General features: G+C 42.0%; 1 protein-coding gene across 5 annotated transcripts in view; it reads left to right on the top strand.

Moving 5' to 3' along the window:
- The window catches only part of LOC122566485, a 63,535-nt gene that overhangs the window by 29,478 nt on the left and 15,548 nt on the right, over positions 1-18,509 (top strand). For 3 of the 5 annotated variants that reach the window (XM_043723794.1, XM_043723795.1, XM_043723796.1), the window contains exons 2-4: positions 4,264-4,317; positions 14,365-16,998; positions 18,081-18,355. In XM_043723794.1, coding sequence (XP_043579729.1) covers positions 4,264-4,317; positions 14,365-16,998; positions 18,081-18,355 — 2,963 coding nt within the window. Of the gene's footprint in view, positions 1-3,542; positions 3,627-4,263; positions 4,318-13,563; positions 16,999-18,080; positions 18,356-18,509 lie in introns of those variants that run through there. The other 2 variants (XM_043723797.1, XM_043723798.1) reach the window with 2 other exon arrangements.

Below are 18,509 nucleotides of genomic sequence, written 5' to 3' on the forward strand. Positions count from 1 at the left end.
GATTTTGATCTTTCTATTTCGTCGGTTTCAATAGTGTTCAATCTCTTGAAGGATATAGAAATGATTCATTGAACCATTTCAGAAAGGTGTAACGAACTTTATTGCGAACGAATGTTATCCTTTGGTTATGACATTTCACTTGTTTCTTAACCTACATCGTATTTCATATACCTTGGAGTCTAAAGTTCTTTTTATTGTGAATCATTAAGGGAATTGTAATTAGATGGCGCATGTCATATTCTCTGACGAAGGTTGTTAACGTTGTAGATACTGGCTCGTAATATACCACACGTAGATGATTATAATTAAAGCAGCGCGATGAAAATAAGTGTTTCAAAAATCAACATTAATCTTAAAGTAGCTCCATGTTTTTAGTAACTGCGAAATCAAAAGAGGTGAAATTTGTCATTTGATTAGCGTTGATTTCCAGCAGCTTGAAATTCGCTTGTAAAAGCAAGACGACAAATACGCTCTTCTTTTTACATCAAGTTTCTTAATTCTTAGGTTCCGTTTCTTAATTCTTTGAATTCTATAGAACTCTGTCAAAAGAAAGAAACCTTATTCATCTGTTCGTTCTTTATTAATTTATTCTTTATTTAACTGTTCATTGCGCCAAATTGATGATAAGCCAACGGTCAAAAATTGACGATGACCGAACGAGATGACATCCGGTTATCCAACCGGTGGCCACTTCTCGGTAGTCCATCGATCGAGATCGACGTACTCTCATGGTTCGAGGTCATCCTCGTCCAGGTGCATTGGGTCAGCTGGTCGGCTTCGTGTCGCCCTTCTTTCTCCGACGATCTGGCCTCAGGCCAACTGGGGCCGTTTCGCAGTCGCTGCCAAGGGGGCCACGCTGTTGCTCAATGATCGACAACGATCATGCTCATCGATCCTTCATGAAGGAAATCCGCGTCTCATGAACAAAGCGAAGAAAGTTCGTTACCTGTGTCGAAACCATAACAGTTTCCTTTAGAACGATCTCAGCATGAAACTGGAAGTATTCTCTCAAGTATCGTGGAATTACGTACTTTTTTACTTCGAAAGATAAATAGTTCTCTGGATTTTCGGAGAAATTAGTACTTTCATAAGATTAATCGTATCATTAAAATTATAAGTGAAGGAAATGTAGGAAATATTCGACACAATCGAAACAAACAATTTATTTATGAATATTCATATGGAGAATGCTTTAGTGGGTTAGTATATAAGAAAGTATAATGCGGCAAATGATAGAAGTATTCAAATCGCATGAAAAGTAATATTGGAACGTGGTCTTCTCATTAACTCTATAAGGAAGCAACCAGGCGAATTAATGTGGTAATCTAGAGTAATTATCCTTTGTAATCGCATAAGCATACATAAATGGGCAATAATAATAGATCGCAGCAGAATGTATTATCATTTTTCGTATAAATACAATCTCTTTATCATTTTATTTCCATAGAATTCATTCCTATGCAGTTTTCTAGAGAACTAACTAACTATGAAATCGTTTTCATCGTTATACCAATGGTTTCGTGAAGTATCGGCCGAATGAATTCGCGGAGATCATTAAGAATCTAGTAGTTGGCAATTAAAGAAATCGCTGATCGATCTCGTTCGACAAATACGTATCGTCAGTAGCCAGGGTTTCGTAATCATGTGCCGTAATACCGAAGGATAGCTTACACGCTCTGTTTACCGTAATATTGTGGACATTGTAACGTTGTAATAAAGGAGCTCGAGTATAAATGCAAACCGACTTGAAGCGCTTGGAGAAAAAGTTTCAGTGAATCAATTGTTATCGTCGATCAGAAAGAATCGCCTAGCCATATTGCTCGCTCGAACGATATCAACATATGTAGAATCGAGTTTTATTCATTTTTAGTATTATTTAATTTTACAACGACATGTACGTAGGTAACATGATATTTAAATTTTTGTCTTTGTTTATCTGTAAAGGATGCAATGTTTATATATCAAGGTTTTACGTGCGTCGATAGTTAAACTAAAACGACGTGTATCTGACTAATTCGCTAATTATTAATTAGATAACAATTTAATCCGCATTACAACGAACAACGAGGAATTTTTCAACCCGATTGCAGTAGAGTTTTCAAGAAATCAGTAGAAAATTTCACAATATATTTCCAGGATCTTTCGAAATCAATAATTAATCGATTATCTCTCTAATAAGAGAATTCATTTCGTTTCAAACGAAGCTGAACATTCGATAATTCTTTGAAAATCGTCAAGTTTCGTTTCTACATCCGTTACAAGATTCCGGGAAGTATCAGAAACTCGATAATCCAAGAAATTATTTCTGCATGAAATTGCCAGCCATAAATCCTGCCTCGACGAACAAATTCCCCGACTGATCCTACTTAACAGTGACGTAACAGCGATTCAAATAGCGCTAAAAGTTAACGGCGATCGAATGGAACAGGTGAGAGAGGTAGTAGGACAGGCTGAGTCGCGACTATAGCCATTCAAGACCAACGAAATTCTGCGAAATCGGTGAACTCGGCAAATCGAGTATATCGAATGAATGAAACACCAGCGTGGAAAAGAATCCGCTTGATCTCAGATGACGCTGGATTCTGCAGGTGTACCACGACACGACGATGAAAAACAAGCCGACTGTCTGGATTTTTCCTCGACTCGTTTGGTCCAAGAATGTTCGAAACAATGGCGGTGAAATCTCTAATCGCTTCCGATCGAATTTTCGGTGAATATTAAGATTTCGAATCATTTCTTGGTTGCAGATTTTTGTAATGGCGATTCTGGATTTCGAATTTTAGATATTAGAATTTGCAACTGCCAGTTTGCAAGATTTTTTTTAATAGGGATCTCGATTAATTTCGATTAATTACATATTTTTGAGGCTTTGATTCGACACAGGGTTTTACGATCAGCCGATATGAGCAGCAGAGTAAAGTAGATCATCTACTATTTTAGGATCTTTTTGTTTAAAAATTCTGAATCCACAAAATTTTGCGTCCATACTTAAATCCTACAAAAGTCTGCCAATAGCTCGATTATTTGTCGTTAAACGATTTTTACGTATATCGTTATACCAAACTGTATACTTCACTTTCATCGACACAGTCAGAAAGAGGAAGAGGAGAAATGGACTAAAAGAATCTACTTTCAGTTTCATAATGAACATCTATACTGACCTATTTTCCTCGACAGTATATCGATGCGTTTATGTAAAACAAAGCGACCAAGTGGAAAAGCCTCGTGCGGTACGTCGCGCGTGCGAAGGTTTCCAGTAGATTTAGCCGGTATGCACGTGGCACGAGCCGAGACGGAAGGGGAAATATTCTCGCGAGAAGAAGAAAGGAGTCGGTCAGATAACTGTACGTCGCGGCCTCTGGACGACATCTTCAGCATCGTCGAAGCCTGGGACCTCTTCTCCTCTCATTCCCATACGGATACAGTATATGCCTTATACAACGATTCCCGATTTGATCTTTGGTCTTCGTTCAACACGCGCTTGGACGTCGTCTAGTCTTTGTCTGTTGGCTGGTTTACTTACTTACCGGCATCGTGCAATTCGAGGTCTTAGTCTAAAACAACCGGTACACTTTGCCGTCGGTTGTTTTCCAAGAACGACACCTCAATGGCATTAAGTCGACGCCGTACGACCATTGTCTTCCGTTTACGAGATTATTAGTTTTTCTTGCGTTTCTTTTACAATTACGTAAATGAAATAGAGCGACAAATGAATGGAAAATAATATTAGATTACGATATTTCTTTGATTTCCATATACTAATTTTGCATATTCATGTTTTATTTGCCGATTGTTCTACATTTATATATATGTATTCTTTGTTATGAGATGTTTGTGACGCGTAATTGCTCGTTTCTGCACGTTTAACAACGTGACATCGATTGAGCGGTAGGTTGATCAAACATAATTTCTCGAGCAAACATCATCATTCACCACCCACCGCTTCCTCTCCTACGGGTGCTATTAAGTGTCCTTGATCAAATATATCGAACGCGTAAACTTTTCAGAATCGGGTAATCTGTTACAGAAAACAAAATTGACATATTCTGATCGTAATAATAAATATAATATACCTAAAATCTCTGCAATGCTGCCAAAATAAGTATAGCATTACTAAAATTTGTACGAATTTACACGAAGACTCGAATCTCTTTAATGGTAATAAACATAATACGTATCATATAATATAATAAAGATAAATTCTAATATTAAATACGAAAACTTATTTCTCGTGAAAATAATCAAGAAATTGTTTATTTACAGATGTAGGATCGCTATCAGAAGTGAGAGCATCTAGGATAGAAAGGGATCTGCAAGGTGAGCGTTTCACCCTCTCAGCGTGCCTGTCTTGCATCCAACTCATGTCTGTTTTCTCCAATAGAATTTCGCTCGAACACAGACTTCGTAGCCTGAAATTAATACATTTCATCAACCTTATTATTCGATAGTTACATTATTCGCGACGAGTACCACGTTCGAGCGTAATTCTATCGGCAACAACGATTCTCTCTTTCGCTTTCCTCTCTCGTCTCCGCTGTCTGGCCTTTCTCTTCTCACAGTTAAAACCGATCGTTCTGTCTCTAAAAACTTGCATTATGCGTGTCGACGCGAGGTGCGGCCGTGTACATAATCAAAAGTTATACTTATTTCGAAATACATACATGTTTCTGTCTGTCTATGTGTCTTTTCTTTATTTTTTCTTTTTTTTTAAATACTTTTTCTTCAATTCTACTTTACTCCCTTCTCTCACGTACATGCCACATTGCGTTACGTTTCCGTGGGTAAATGGGCTCAAAATCGCTGACCAACGACTCACAGAAAATACAGTTTGTTAGACAAGATCGAAGATGCAATATCTCTTTGTGCAAACTAAGTGCTTTCGTAAAAAGCTTTAGACAGATTAAAAGTAATTTAACAAAATGAATAGCCTGTTGCTCAGTTTCTATCGAACCAGGTAAAATTATTTCCCGAGTTATTGTTATTGCAGTACGGGTCGCGTAAAGCTATCTTTCTTGAATACGAAAAGTAGAGTGAGTGTAATATGAAATTACGCTGGCTTTCAGCAATTTATCACTGTCTAATCATGGCGAGTCATCGAACGCTAGAATTGCAACAATTTATAATTTTCCACAGAAAATTTGAGGCAATCGAACCACTTTGAAAACACATTATCTTTTAAGACATATCTTAAATTTATTTAGAGCTTCTTACAAACAGAATTATTTGCCACAAAGGAGTATCGCGTCCAGGATCTCGTATTACAGACTGTATATAGTCTCGAGGGATTTGATAATCAATCTAACAAAACGATTCGAAAAAAGAAAGAATAAAACCAAACAGTAAACAAAAATGAGACAAGTATATCAACAATGAACACGATTATAGATACATAGAAGAAACTTTCACTATTCGAAACGTGAAATTCATTTCACGGTTCGCACGGACCCATAAATCGACCACGAATTAGACACGGCTTTATTGTGACCGAGCAAAACACAGATCCTCTGTAACTCCCTTTCAAGTCCCTCGAGCTGTACATATTATATTATATATACATAATACCGATACTGGACAACTTTTGAACGTCTGGCGCGCCTCTTTATCGTCGTTTCCTTGCGAGCATTGATTCACGGAGTCCCGTTTCCGGTAGCACGAAACGGAACGAAACGAAACGATATGATTCGGGCCCGTGAACAGTGCGACGATCGGAAATCAATACTCGTGGACAGAGGGTAGAGAAACGGGGACGTAGCAGGTTGCTCTCTATAGTCTATATACCAACAGGATGACTCGTCCACTAAGATCGTCTGTCTCTTTTTTTTCTGTTTCTGTTACTGCTCCCGCCTGCTCCTCGCCTCTTCAACTCTTCTCAACAACTGGATGCCGTCTGCCTCCAACGTCCGCCCGCCACTCCGTCTCTCCGACGACCTACATTATCTAAAACTAAAAATACAAATAATCAAACCAAACAAACCAACAAATATATCTATATAACTATATATATGTACACATATGAACGAATGAAAAACCGATTGGCTGAACTGAAACCAATTAATACTGACGATAATTGCGACTGTTGAACGACTCAAACGAATTTACCACATGACTTGGACTATTCTCTTGTTCCCTATTAATACAATTATACATGGATAATCGATCAATTATAACGGTCACCGAAACACGTGCTCCTCGTGCGGCGATTGTCCCCGGTGTTTCTGTATGATCCTAAAATCCTTCTGACTCGTTCCATACTCGATGATCGTCCTCAGGTGTTACCACGGTCCTCCTAGTCTCGGCTCGACCCGGTAAATCCATTCCTCCGGTCGGTTTATTAACGAAAACCGCCCGAACCTTCGTCCAAGATGGAGCTAGCACGGAGTTTGCTACTCAGGTACTCGGTACCACGTTGGACAACGGTCGTCTGTACGCTAGAATATTATCTACGTCTAGCAGAGTATTCTATGATAAGGAACCGGCACCAGATTCACCTACACCTTATGTGGTTTATCCCTCGAGAACCTCTGACGACGATTGGCAACTGAAAGTGGCTCTCGACAACGCACCCATCAAAGCATTAAGGGATATCGAAGAATCTAAATTAGGGGAAAATCAGGAGAGAGATTCTGGAAATGAAAGTAGCGAAGGAAAATCGTCAACGAAATTGGACGAATTATCCAGGGAGAATGATATATTTAGCAGAAGAGAGTTGGGATCAGATTCGCAGAGATTCAAACCTGCTAAGGTCAGGCCGGCGGATAATCTTCCTACGTACACCGTTACTCATGAATATGTCGCGAACAATTTTGAAGACGATCAACCTAAGAGTTTCAGACCCCGAGCGCCTAAAATCTTTAAACCTCAGCCAAAAGCTCCTTCTACATCGAAGAAATTAGACATAAAGCCTCTGGCTACTGTAACGTACCATGGTTTCGCTGAATTCACTACGACTGTAGGCGAAACTGTCATAGTTTTCTCTCCAAGTACGTCACCCGCTCCAGTCGGTCGCCCAGCTACTACGATCAAAGGAGACGCGACCTTGAGACCTGACGACGGAATCGCAGTAGTAAAGATCAGGCCAACCAGCGTGGTCACTGGTCAAGAGAAGACCAAGCAACATCCTGGACGTAAATCTGATCCAAAAAGCGAAACAGGCGATCCTTTGTTAGACGCCATTAACAGAGCTAATATTCAGCCAAGTGTCACCGAAGATTTCGAAGTAGAATCTTCAACAACATCTACGGAGCCTCTTCTTTTAATACCAGATGTCGAAACTGGCTCGTTGAAACCTACAGGACTTCTAAAAGTTGTAGACTCTACTACTTCCCTGGATGGCACTACTACTCACTATAAGAGTTTAATTTACGGAACATACATTGGTACAAATTACGCTCAGATTATACATACGTCGTCGAACGTGTACTTTTTCCCTGACGAAGCCACTGCGACCTACGATGCCGAAGATACTACCGTAGATTATGGAACGACTGCCACTGAAGAGCCTGAACATGAACAGGACACTACATTAGAAATAACGACTGGCACCACACCAAGGGTAATTACTACGAGCGAGGAATCTCTTCCAGAAATGAACGAACTGACCACTCCAATTAAAGACACCACTGATAGCGTATTAACGACCTTGAAAGATATTTTGGAGAGCGCTAGAAGAGTTCTTGGTACTACGGAATCGGCTGCACCAACGTTAGATGATGAAATTCCTAATGATATTGTTCCTGGGGATCCTCAAGGTCGTAGTATCAAAGGTGGCAGCTCGAAGAACGATCTTGGTCATCAGAATCACAAGGAGCACGAATTTGAACAGGAAGGTAAGATTACTTTGGCTACCAGGCTACTTCCTTCCACAGTGTACAAGACGTTCACTTACTTCACTACTTTCTTCGTACCGAAAGGCGATGAAACTACAACTTCCGTTATTTCTAATGAAGTAGTGTCTTCCGACGTTACCTATCTGACAGAGTTGATTCTGCCCAGCGAAACTGCATCTCCGATTCTTCAAACAACGTTGCCTGAACCTGTGACGACAAGGACAACTCCTGTTTCGATTACTGCGTTGGAAGAAGAACAAACAACGAAGCAGGACGAAGAGATAGAGCTGATATTCAAGACCCTGTACACTACGTATACTTATCTGACGACGTACTTCCAGGAAAGCACTTCGAGTATTTCTAGTAGAGAAGTCGTTGAAACAAATGTGATTACTCAGACTGTTGGACCTAATGGAGTGTCAGCAGTGGTTGCTGGATTGTTCGAGAAGGATGAGTCCAGTTTGATATCACCAACCAAAATTTCGGATAAAGTTTTGCCTTCGACTACTCCTGAACATGAAGAAGGGACTGAAAAGTATCCAACGACTATGGAACAAACGACAGAAGACACTCTTACCACGTTGCAAGAACAAGATACTACTACTGATCAGAATATTCCAACAGAACCGGGAACAACTCTTAAGGAATTTGAAGACACCAAACACACGATACCTGACATTGAACCAAGTCCAACTCCAGCCTTACCCACTCAAGAAGTGAAGGAACAGATCAAAACTTATTATACAACTTACACTTACTTTACCACAATCTTCGTTGACGATGAAACAGAGATTGAAACAAGGACAGAGGTGTTCACCAATGTAGTCACTGAGACCATTCAACCAACAGCTGTGGTGCCTGTTATTCAAGAAACAGAGCGGCCAACTACACCCAGAGAGGAACCAGCCAATAAACCAGCCGTTCCACCGGAGATCTTGGCCTATTTGGAAGCCATTCAGAGACAGAAGTCTCAAGAAGAAGCGCTCCTTCTTGCCAAAAAGGTACAACAACAAGGAAACAGTAAAACTGAGGAAACCGCGAATGCGCCTGAAACTAAAGAAACTACGACAGAGAATCCAGACACTTTGGAAGAACAATCGACTACAGAAAATTTGTTTCGCGGTTTCGAAGTGAACGCGCAAGTGACGCCAAATCCACCAGTGGAAGGCGAAATCTTGGGCTCTATGATCACTGATGTCGTATCTTCTTCCAGTGCTGGAAGTGGCACCGTTCTAGACGTGATGGATAAAAGAAACGCAGTTCCTGAAGACCAGGAGCTTTCAGAATCTAATCATCACGACGTAGAACCAGCACCAACTCTTCTACTTCAAACAAGTTATACTACCTTTACTTATTTTACAACGATGTACAAAGGTGACGAATCTAACATAGTTAGCCGTCTAGAAACAGTTACAAATGTAGTCACAGAGACAATTAGGCCAACAGCTGTGATCCCTGAAGAAACGAGCACACTGCCAGTTACGTATTTCACGACGTTCACTTATTGGACCACGTTCTACAGAGGAGGCGACACTGTCACTACCAGTAGAGAAGAGACTGTCAGCAATGTTATGACACCGGGTGTAGCACCTACGCCTACCGTAGAGTTAGGCGTGATTATGACTTACAGACCGACGACGACAAACATAGAAGACAGCCAATCTAGCGAAAAAGAATCCAAAATCACTGCCGACAATGAAGTGACGCCCTCAGTCGTCGTTCCTATTGAAAATTCGAAAGCTGAGGAATCAGAAACTACAAGTTCCAAAGATATTACTACTCCATCTTCTGAGAATGTTTTACAATCAACTACAATTTCACCTGAGCCTACCACTTATTATACTACTTATACATATTTCACAACTTCTTACATTGGTAATGAGACTATTTTGAATAGCAGATTGGAGACTGTCACTAGTGTCTCTGTTCCTGATGTCCTTGCAACTTCACAAGTGGCAACAGGAAGAGCAATTGATGGATCAGTGTTTAAACAAACTTTAGTCACCGAAGAGAAACCAGTCATCCCTGCAAAACCTACTGAACTTCCAAAAATTGGTTTAATCTCGACGATCAGATCTAGTCAAGTAAATGATGGAACCACTACTCATTTTATGACTGATGTTCATGGTACATATATCAATGGATTGTACGCTCAGGTTGTAGAAAGCTCGACAAGAGTAGAGACACCGCCCCTGCCTTCGTCCGTAATTACTCCAGTCCTACCAACAGGAATTTTATCGATGAACAAGGGTATCGTGGTAGACGCCGATGAGATTACTACTATTTATTTTACGACGAAGCAGATTGGAACTTTGTTTGATGGTCTTTATGCGAAGGTTATCGAAAGTACTTCGAGCACGAAGATTAACGAAGAGAGGAAAGCGACTATTTTACCTACTCAAGGTCACAGAACTGGTTTGGTTAGATTAATTCAAGGTCAAATCGCGAATAATGGAACTACAACATTCTATCAATCTAAGGTGATTGGTACCAGTATCGAAGGCAGATACGCTCAGATCATAGAAAGCACATCCAGTTTTCTATCTTCGACTCCAACGGCAAACATCGCGCCTACTTCCACTCTGCCACCTGGCAAACCAACTCAAATCGCAGAAATCTCACCTTCGCCTGCAGTCATTCAATCTTCCTTATCGGAAGACCCAACGACGGAATCGCCGGAACAAGACGAAGACTCAGAACAGAATGAAGAGAGTGAAGAGGAGGATGAAGAAGGGGAAGATGGACAAAGTTCCAAGAAGAAATCTAGACTGACCTTTTCTACTAGAAAAAGAACTTTCACTCCAGTGATCAGACCATTCGCCTCCAGAAACAGACCCACGTTTAATCCCAAAAGAAAGGGTGCTCAGGGTGCAACGACGATTACCAGGACAGACATAACTCCCACAATAACTGCGACTTTGGCTGGAAAAGGAAATAGATTCGCATCTTCTAGAGGTCGAGTCAGTTCACCAATAGGTCCATACTCTTCTACGTTGTCTCAGTCAGGTTCTAGAAGGTTCTCAGGAAGAAGGGGTTCACCAAATACAGCTAGTAGTTATGCATCAACTATAACTGGAAGTACCAGAGGCAGAGCTCAATCTAGAATATCTCCATCCTCTGTTTTCCAAGGAAACAGAAGAGGACCTACGTCGATTAGAGGATCTTCAGCCAGAGTTGCATCTCGTGCCTCAAGCTCAGCTTATCCTGGGGTCTCTACTAGATATAGATCTCCAATCAGACCTTCGTCTACCTTGTCAAGAGGTCAGGCTACGGTTAAACACGACGACCAAGAGAACGATGCTAATGAATTCACTACGACTACGTTGGTGACCGAGGAGACGCCTTATACAGAGGATATAGAGGATGGAGAGACCGTGACGACACCTTTGCAGACGACCACAGAGTCCTCGAGAAGATCCACGAATCCCTTACTCAGATTCCGTAGACCTATTAACTTGAATAATTCCGGCAGAACTGGTACTACGTCGAGACCGCCAACGACTACACGGAGAAATGGAAATTTAAATAGAGCCACTTCGCCGACTGTTCCTAAAGTGACTAATACGAGAACCAATGGAAGGGTAAATGCTCCAATTTCAACTAGACCAAGACAAGGTGGCACGGGGTTATTTCCGCCTCGAGGTCTACTTGGGAGAAAGCCGGAATTACCTATCGAGGAACAGATAGAACCGAACGAAGATCTAGAAGAAGAAGGAGAAGAGAATTTGGAGGACGAGCCTGTGGAAGAAATAGCTGACAATGATTACGAAGGATCTGAGCATGAAGATAGAATCAATCGTCGGTCTGGAAAATCTGTCAGACCCACTGTACAGATCAGGCCGTTTAACAGAGCACGAAGAATACGTCGACAGGCGAGTCAGTTGAGATCTTTGACCAGTCGATTCAGAAGACCTAGTCAGAGCTCGTCGAAGTCCGAAGAAAAATCTGACGCTAGCGAAAACGTGTCCAGCAAAGAGGAGACTTCTAAGTCTAGTTCCAAACCTATTGCTCGGTACAACAATCGTGCAAGGTCTCTTACAGCGACTAGACCAACGTCCAAGTCTAATAATCCTGAGAAAACATCTGCAGAATCTACAGAGTTGAGTCAAAGTAAAAACAGGAATAGGTCTAAACAATCCAGTAATGGAGACAGAAACGTTGCCTCCAGAATAAAACCTTCTTCAACTTCAAATAATGGTAGACAGTTTACTTTAAGAGAAAAAGATGGATCTTCTTCTACCAGGACGAATTACAAAAGACCTAGTTCCTCAAATTCCAGGACAAATGGAAGATCGACTACTACTACTAATTCAGATCGAGTAAGGCCTCCACGATTACGAAACGGTTCTAATAAATCGTCAGAGAATACCAGTACAAGACGAACACCTCCTTCTAGTCGCACTTCCTCGAATAGATCCTCCAGTAGAAATAGCAGCAGAAGAGGTTCTTCTAGTAGATCAAGAGGATCTCTAGAAGATATCCGAGAAGCACCTACCGTATATCCTGACTTCGATGGAACGATCACAGTGACTCATTACGTGCCCACGGAAGTCACTATTCCTGTGGTGAACAATGGTATCACAGAGCACAGGAACATAATCACGGCACAACCTAGTACAGAGATTTTAAGTCCATCTCAGTATAGTACAGTGACAGGTGGAGACGGCAAGCCGTTAGTGGTGATTGTTAGCGAGGTAACCGGTACTAATCCTCAAGGTCAGACCGAAGTAACCCGATTCCTGCTCCACGAGACGCCCACCACTCGTGTCTCCCACACATTAACCACACTAGGTGGTCGTAGAGCCTCTCAATCCGTAATTGTACCCAGCACAGTCTATTCTGTAGAGAACGTGGTCTCCACGGTGCAACCTTCTCTCCCTGGAAATGCGCCTCTCGCGAACATCCTTCTATCGCAGTTGCTCCTCGGTCAATTAGGTCAGGCAAACCCTCTGCTGCAGCCTCAAGGTACACCATCTACTCAGTATAATACGCGTACGACTTCATACGTTACTACGATCACTAAGCAGCAGAGTACCGTGATCCCACTCACTTTCCGGGGCAAGGAGATTCTAACAACCTTGGTGGATACTTCGACAGATGTGGTGACTGCTACAGAGTTCATCACGGATACAGTGGTGGTTACACCTACTGCAGCGTTGCCAGCGGCGAATTTGAACTCATTGTTACTGTTACTTCAGCAGCCTCAACCACAAAAGAACGCTAATCCTTTGCTGGATCCTTTGTTCGCTGCTCCTCCATTCACTCAGAGCAATACTTTGCCTGGAGAGGTGGAGAGAAGGCACCAGCCAGCTGACTTGGATTACAAACACGATAATTATGAGTATTCCGACGAAGAAGATGACGTTCAGGAGTATCAGAAGCCTTCCAGGTCTAGAAATAGTCGCGGTAAAGCGAACGATAGGAAAGAGGATAATTCCAGTGCGGCTAGAGAAGAATCTAGCGTGGTGACGTTATACGTTTCTGGGAGACGGCCAGGGGAGTTCAGTACTGTTCTGAGCACCGTGAAAGTAAGCGACACGTCTCGAAGACGACGAGACACCGGGGAGGATTTGGTCGTCGAGGTTCGACCCTCGATCCCACCGTCGTTGCACGAGGGATCGGAAGACATCACGGTTCTGGCGGGAAGCGTGGACTCGCTAGAAGCGCATGCGCCGACACAAAGTCTCGAGAGCGTAGTGGGTGACGTAGGACGGCATATTTCCACGTCCATCCACACCTAACCCTCAAATACACACACTTTAGATAATCCTTCCCCTCTTCTACTCTTAACTGTTGTCACTCGATTAATTAATATGTAAGCCCATCTACGAGATCCATTATGAGAAGCCCACCTAGACCGAAGCTGATGACCTTTGATGAACCTATCCCGGGTTCGTATTTTATGCGCATTTTCGTGCAGGAATTCCACAACAATCACGATATACATATGATGTACCATAGATCGAATTCTTCTGGTGGATTGTTCACGGAAGAATGGAAGTCCTTCGTGAAAGAAGAAAAGTAAAGCTCGCAGCTTCGGTTGATCGACAATGATCCATCATTCTCTTCATGCCCATCTCACGCCCTGTTCGCTCTTCCCCAATCTTTCTTCTTTTTATCTTCCCTCCGATTCTATCCTTCGATATGGTCCTCCACTGGTCCAGTCTACTAATACAGCCTCGAATCCGCCACCGCACGCGCGCCCACACGCGATAAAGTCTACACGCGACGCATGGTACTCTCTTTGTCTCTGGTATTTGTCGGATCGACGCGATTTTGCCCGTGGATCGCGTGATAGATCGATAACACCCGGCTCTACTAAGTGCACGAAAACGAACAAGGGTGGGATGTGTCTGACACACGATGATCTGTCTTGTTGTTTAACCCCACCTCGGATGGCCTAACACTCGAGACGAAACCCCCGCCTGTTGCTCACGGCTGCCCTACATTTGCTGTAACTCACACACACATGCCCTGTACTCCATGGCGAAGGATCACAAGTGCGTGCACGCAAGCGAGAGACACGTCGCCTTTTCAGATGACTACTACCACGACGACTTCTACCGACTAACCAGCGACTTCGCTAGCAAATCGCCCCGAGAGAACGCTAGGAATCTCGCTCCAGAGATTAACGACGATTACCTCGAGGAAACGCCCAGAAAACGCGTCAGAATTCGCGTCCCTGTGGTCAGAAAGAGTGGAAGGCAGCATAAGCTAACGGTAGTCAGAAGATTGCGTCCTATCTCGTCCAAGATTGAAAATCCTACTCAGAATCAATTGACTGTGGCGAGTCATACGCCGAGAAGGATCGTGGTGACTAGAGTGAGGTCTTTGGGATTAGCTAATACCATTCACAATGATTTGGAATCTGATAGTGTCAAACCAGAGATTGGAAGACATAAAGTGACTATTACTAGACGTAGAAAGATTGCATCGACTACCGTTTCGCCTGCGAGCAGCGAGAAAAGAGTAAGAATCACTAGAAAAAAATTGGTCGCTGTTAGACCGCTGCAACCTACACCTAGTTTCGCCATTATCACGACTGGATTCTTCACTGCCCCGTCTTCTGAATACGATGAAGAGTTCTCCGAGGAGGATGAAGGTGAAGAAGAGGTGAACGAAGAAGATGTTAGTTCGACTGCCACGCCTGAGTTAAAGGAACCGCCTGATGTCATCGATAGCAAACCGGATGAGGTTGAGATTGAAAGTAAGGAGGATGTTAGTTCAACAGATATCCCTGAGTTAAAGGAACCTCCTAATATAATCGATAAGAAACCAGATGAGGTTGAGCTTGAGAGTAAGGACGATGTTAGTTCGACAGACATGCCTGAGTTGAAGGAATCTCCTAATATAATTGATAAGAAGCCAGATGAGATTGAAACTAAGACCGAGGAGACTGAACCGAAGGTTATAGAAGAGAGTAGTGTGAGTTCACCTGTTATTATCACTGATAATTTCTTCCTCCCTGCGTCTGACGATGAGTATGAAGAATACGAAGATGAATATACCGATACCACGACTGAAAGTGAGAAGAATGATTCTCAGAATGAAGATATTCTAACGACGACTAAATCTACGAAAATTGAGGATGGTTTGAATAAAGAGGATACTTCAAGCATGTCTGCAGCTCTTGATTTGTCAGAGAAAGAGGAACCAACGTCAGAAAAGCCCGAAGAAGTTTCACATAGCGTCGCTGATCACGAGAGTACAGAGTCAACTGATTTGAAAGAAGAAGAGAAATCTGAGTCTTTGACAACTGAAAAGTCGATAGAAGAGGGAGAAGAAATTACTACGACGCAGATGAGTTTGGAAGAAAAATCAGAAGAAGTTGGAACGACTGTTTATCCTGAGATTAATGAAGATGAGAAAGAGGATGGGGAAGGAGACCGTACAACGACAGAAATGGTAGAGACTACGACATTTATGGAAGAAACGACGGTGATTAGTGTTCCTGAAGAAGTGCAGACAACTACAGTTTCTGATAAAGAGATTATAATAATTAATAAGGAAGAAGAACATAGTAGCGCTGAACATCCTTCGCTGCCTAATGAATTTAAATCGGAATCTGAAAATTCTTTAAACGAAGAATCGCTCGAAAAAGATATTGAACCTCACGTTACAACCATTTCACCAGAACCTGAAGACATTTCACCGAAAGACACTGAAGATTCCCTCGAGAAAGATACAAAATCAAATACCACCATAATCGAAATTGATCCCAAGGAATCTATATCAAAAGACTCTGAAGATTCTGTCAAAAAAGAGATCGAACCCCAAGTCACGGTAATTCAAACCAAATACGAAGACTCTCCCAAAGTCGAAGATGTTCCCAAAATTGAAGACGTTCCCAAAATTGAAGACGTTCCCAAGAAAGACACACAAATTCCCGATAGCCATCCTAGTATAACACTCGACCCAAGTTCAAGGCCAGAAACTGAAAGATCCTTCCCAGACATGATAGATATCACTACCCTGAAACAGGTTCCAGAAACCACACCAAAACTCGAGGAAAATGAAGAGAACTTGACAGTGCAGCCCATACCATCGATTACCGAAATCATCTCTTCTGCTACGACAATTTTCTTCGACGAGTACCCCGATTTCACCAGTGTCCTGCCTTTAGAAACGTCCCAATCGACGTCGTACGACTCCAGTACCCTTAGCTACTTGGATAATTCCGAGATCCCAAGCGTGATTCCCTTAGGAGTCGAATATACGTCGTTGTCAGACTCGAAGAGGACCTCGATGGTTCTCGAGACGACGTCCAGCATTGATTCGGTAACGACGTCGATCTCGTCACCGACCCCCGAGGAAATCGAGGCAGGATTAGCCGACGATCTTTATTTATCCCTGTCGAGGCCAGATTTCCCTGAGATACTGCCATCGAAACCGGTTCACGTGGAGCACGAGACCAGGTCCGAAACACCAGATTTAGAACCGAGCACGAGCGTTTATTATACAGAGACAGTGGTGACATCGACGAGACTGAGGACGTATACGTACGTAGTGACGCAACTGAATGGACTGGAGACGAAAGTGACGTCCTCGACGACGGTCCGACCGAGAGTGACGACGCTTACATTGACGGTGCCCGTCACGGTGACTGTCACTCCTACCGTGGAGTCGTCAGCGCACGCCGTTTCGTCTGTGTATAGCCCGGTGCCCGCTGCTGGTGAGTAGCTACAACTAGCTCTGCGATAAGCCTTCTCTATCCACGATCGTCCAGTGTCCTGAACTGATTCGTAGTACTTTTAGAATTTTTTTTGCGATCTTTCAAAGATTTCTTTTCTATTTTTTCCTATTTTCTTTTCCCACTTTTGTTTGAATTGTTAATGCATTACCAATCTAACGAAGAATAGTGGTGCGTAGAAATCGAAAATGAAGATCATGAATATGATTTTTCTAAAATCTGTATTTAACGCAATGGAAATTAAAGAGAATTGAAAGATTTTTGGATCTAAAAATTTGAAATGAAAATCGTGACTGTGATTCTTCGAAAGTCACTATAAAAAATTGATTTTTGAAATTATATAGAAGCAGCAAAAGTTTTTTTAGAATATACTGTAAATGAAAGGTATTTTGTAAAATATTGGCAGTGTGTTAATTACAAAAAATTTATTTATACAGAAATAACAAAAGTATACGATGTAACAACAAGATAATCGAGTTGAGTAAATTCTGAAATCAGAGAACTGATAATATTTGAAGAACAAATTGTTCAGGACACTAGCCGATCGATGTAAAAAGTAATATTCTTCTTTAGACTAATATGATATCTTTTCTCGCGCGCCTAGCACGTTCGAGACTGTACAGACGCTCTTCCGAGTCTCACTTGGATTGGCTTATGGCAATCTAAATTGTTTTCTGTACAATAGAACTCTTGAGTGAACTGTACATACTTGTAAATGAAGTCTGATCTTGTACATACTACAATTTCTTATCGTTTGTTTTATTCCTATAGTCTATTCTGTATATTTTTTGTTTCTTCTAAAACACGTTTTAATCGTGTACAGTGACCCGTCTATGTTCTAACGCCTGAATAACCGTTGCCAGTCAACAGACCCGCCGTGAAGAGCATGATTATTCAGGCGTACATATACTCTCTTGTAAATCTTCTAAGTTATTTCACGTTTATTTCAGATGTATTTATTCCTATTGTATAAGTAACTAAATAATAATTTTACATTGCCAAAGTGGAAGTTTGATATTCATTTATCACATCGTAATCTTTTGATCGTGGAATTGTAACGACAGGAGAGCACGAAGGAAAAGATGAAGAAGGTCGAAGGTTAAACCTAGCCACGCGTGTCATGTCAAACGGAGTCGAAGTGATCGTTGCTGGACCAACGCCAGCGTTACGATGGGAGAACTCGGTGCCACAGCCTACGCTGACATTGTCCGATGCTGTCGTCATGATGCTTCCACAAGATAAACCGAATGAATTTGTCACTAAGACATGTACCACCACCTTCACGTATCTTACTACCATTACGAAAGACGGGACAACTATCGTCTCAACGGAGCAGCAGGTAGAAATACAATATTGTTGGACGTTCTTCACTTTTTTATTTCATTACATTCCCACGCCTTTTTGGCTTTGAATCCTGGTTACTTAGTCTTCGAATATGAGAGGTTTTTTAATTTTAATTCTTTTTATCTGTGTATTTTTCTTGTCTTCAGACG

The sequence above is a fragment of the Bombus pyrosoma genome, linkage group LG4 (genome assembly GCF_014825855.1).
Source record: "Bombus pyrosoma isolate SC7728 linkage group LG4, ASM1482585v1, whole genome shotgun sequence".
Classification (NCBI taxonomy): domain Eukaryota; kingdom Metazoa; phylum Arthropoda; class Insecta; order Hymenoptera; family Apidae; genus Bombus; species Bombus pyrosoma.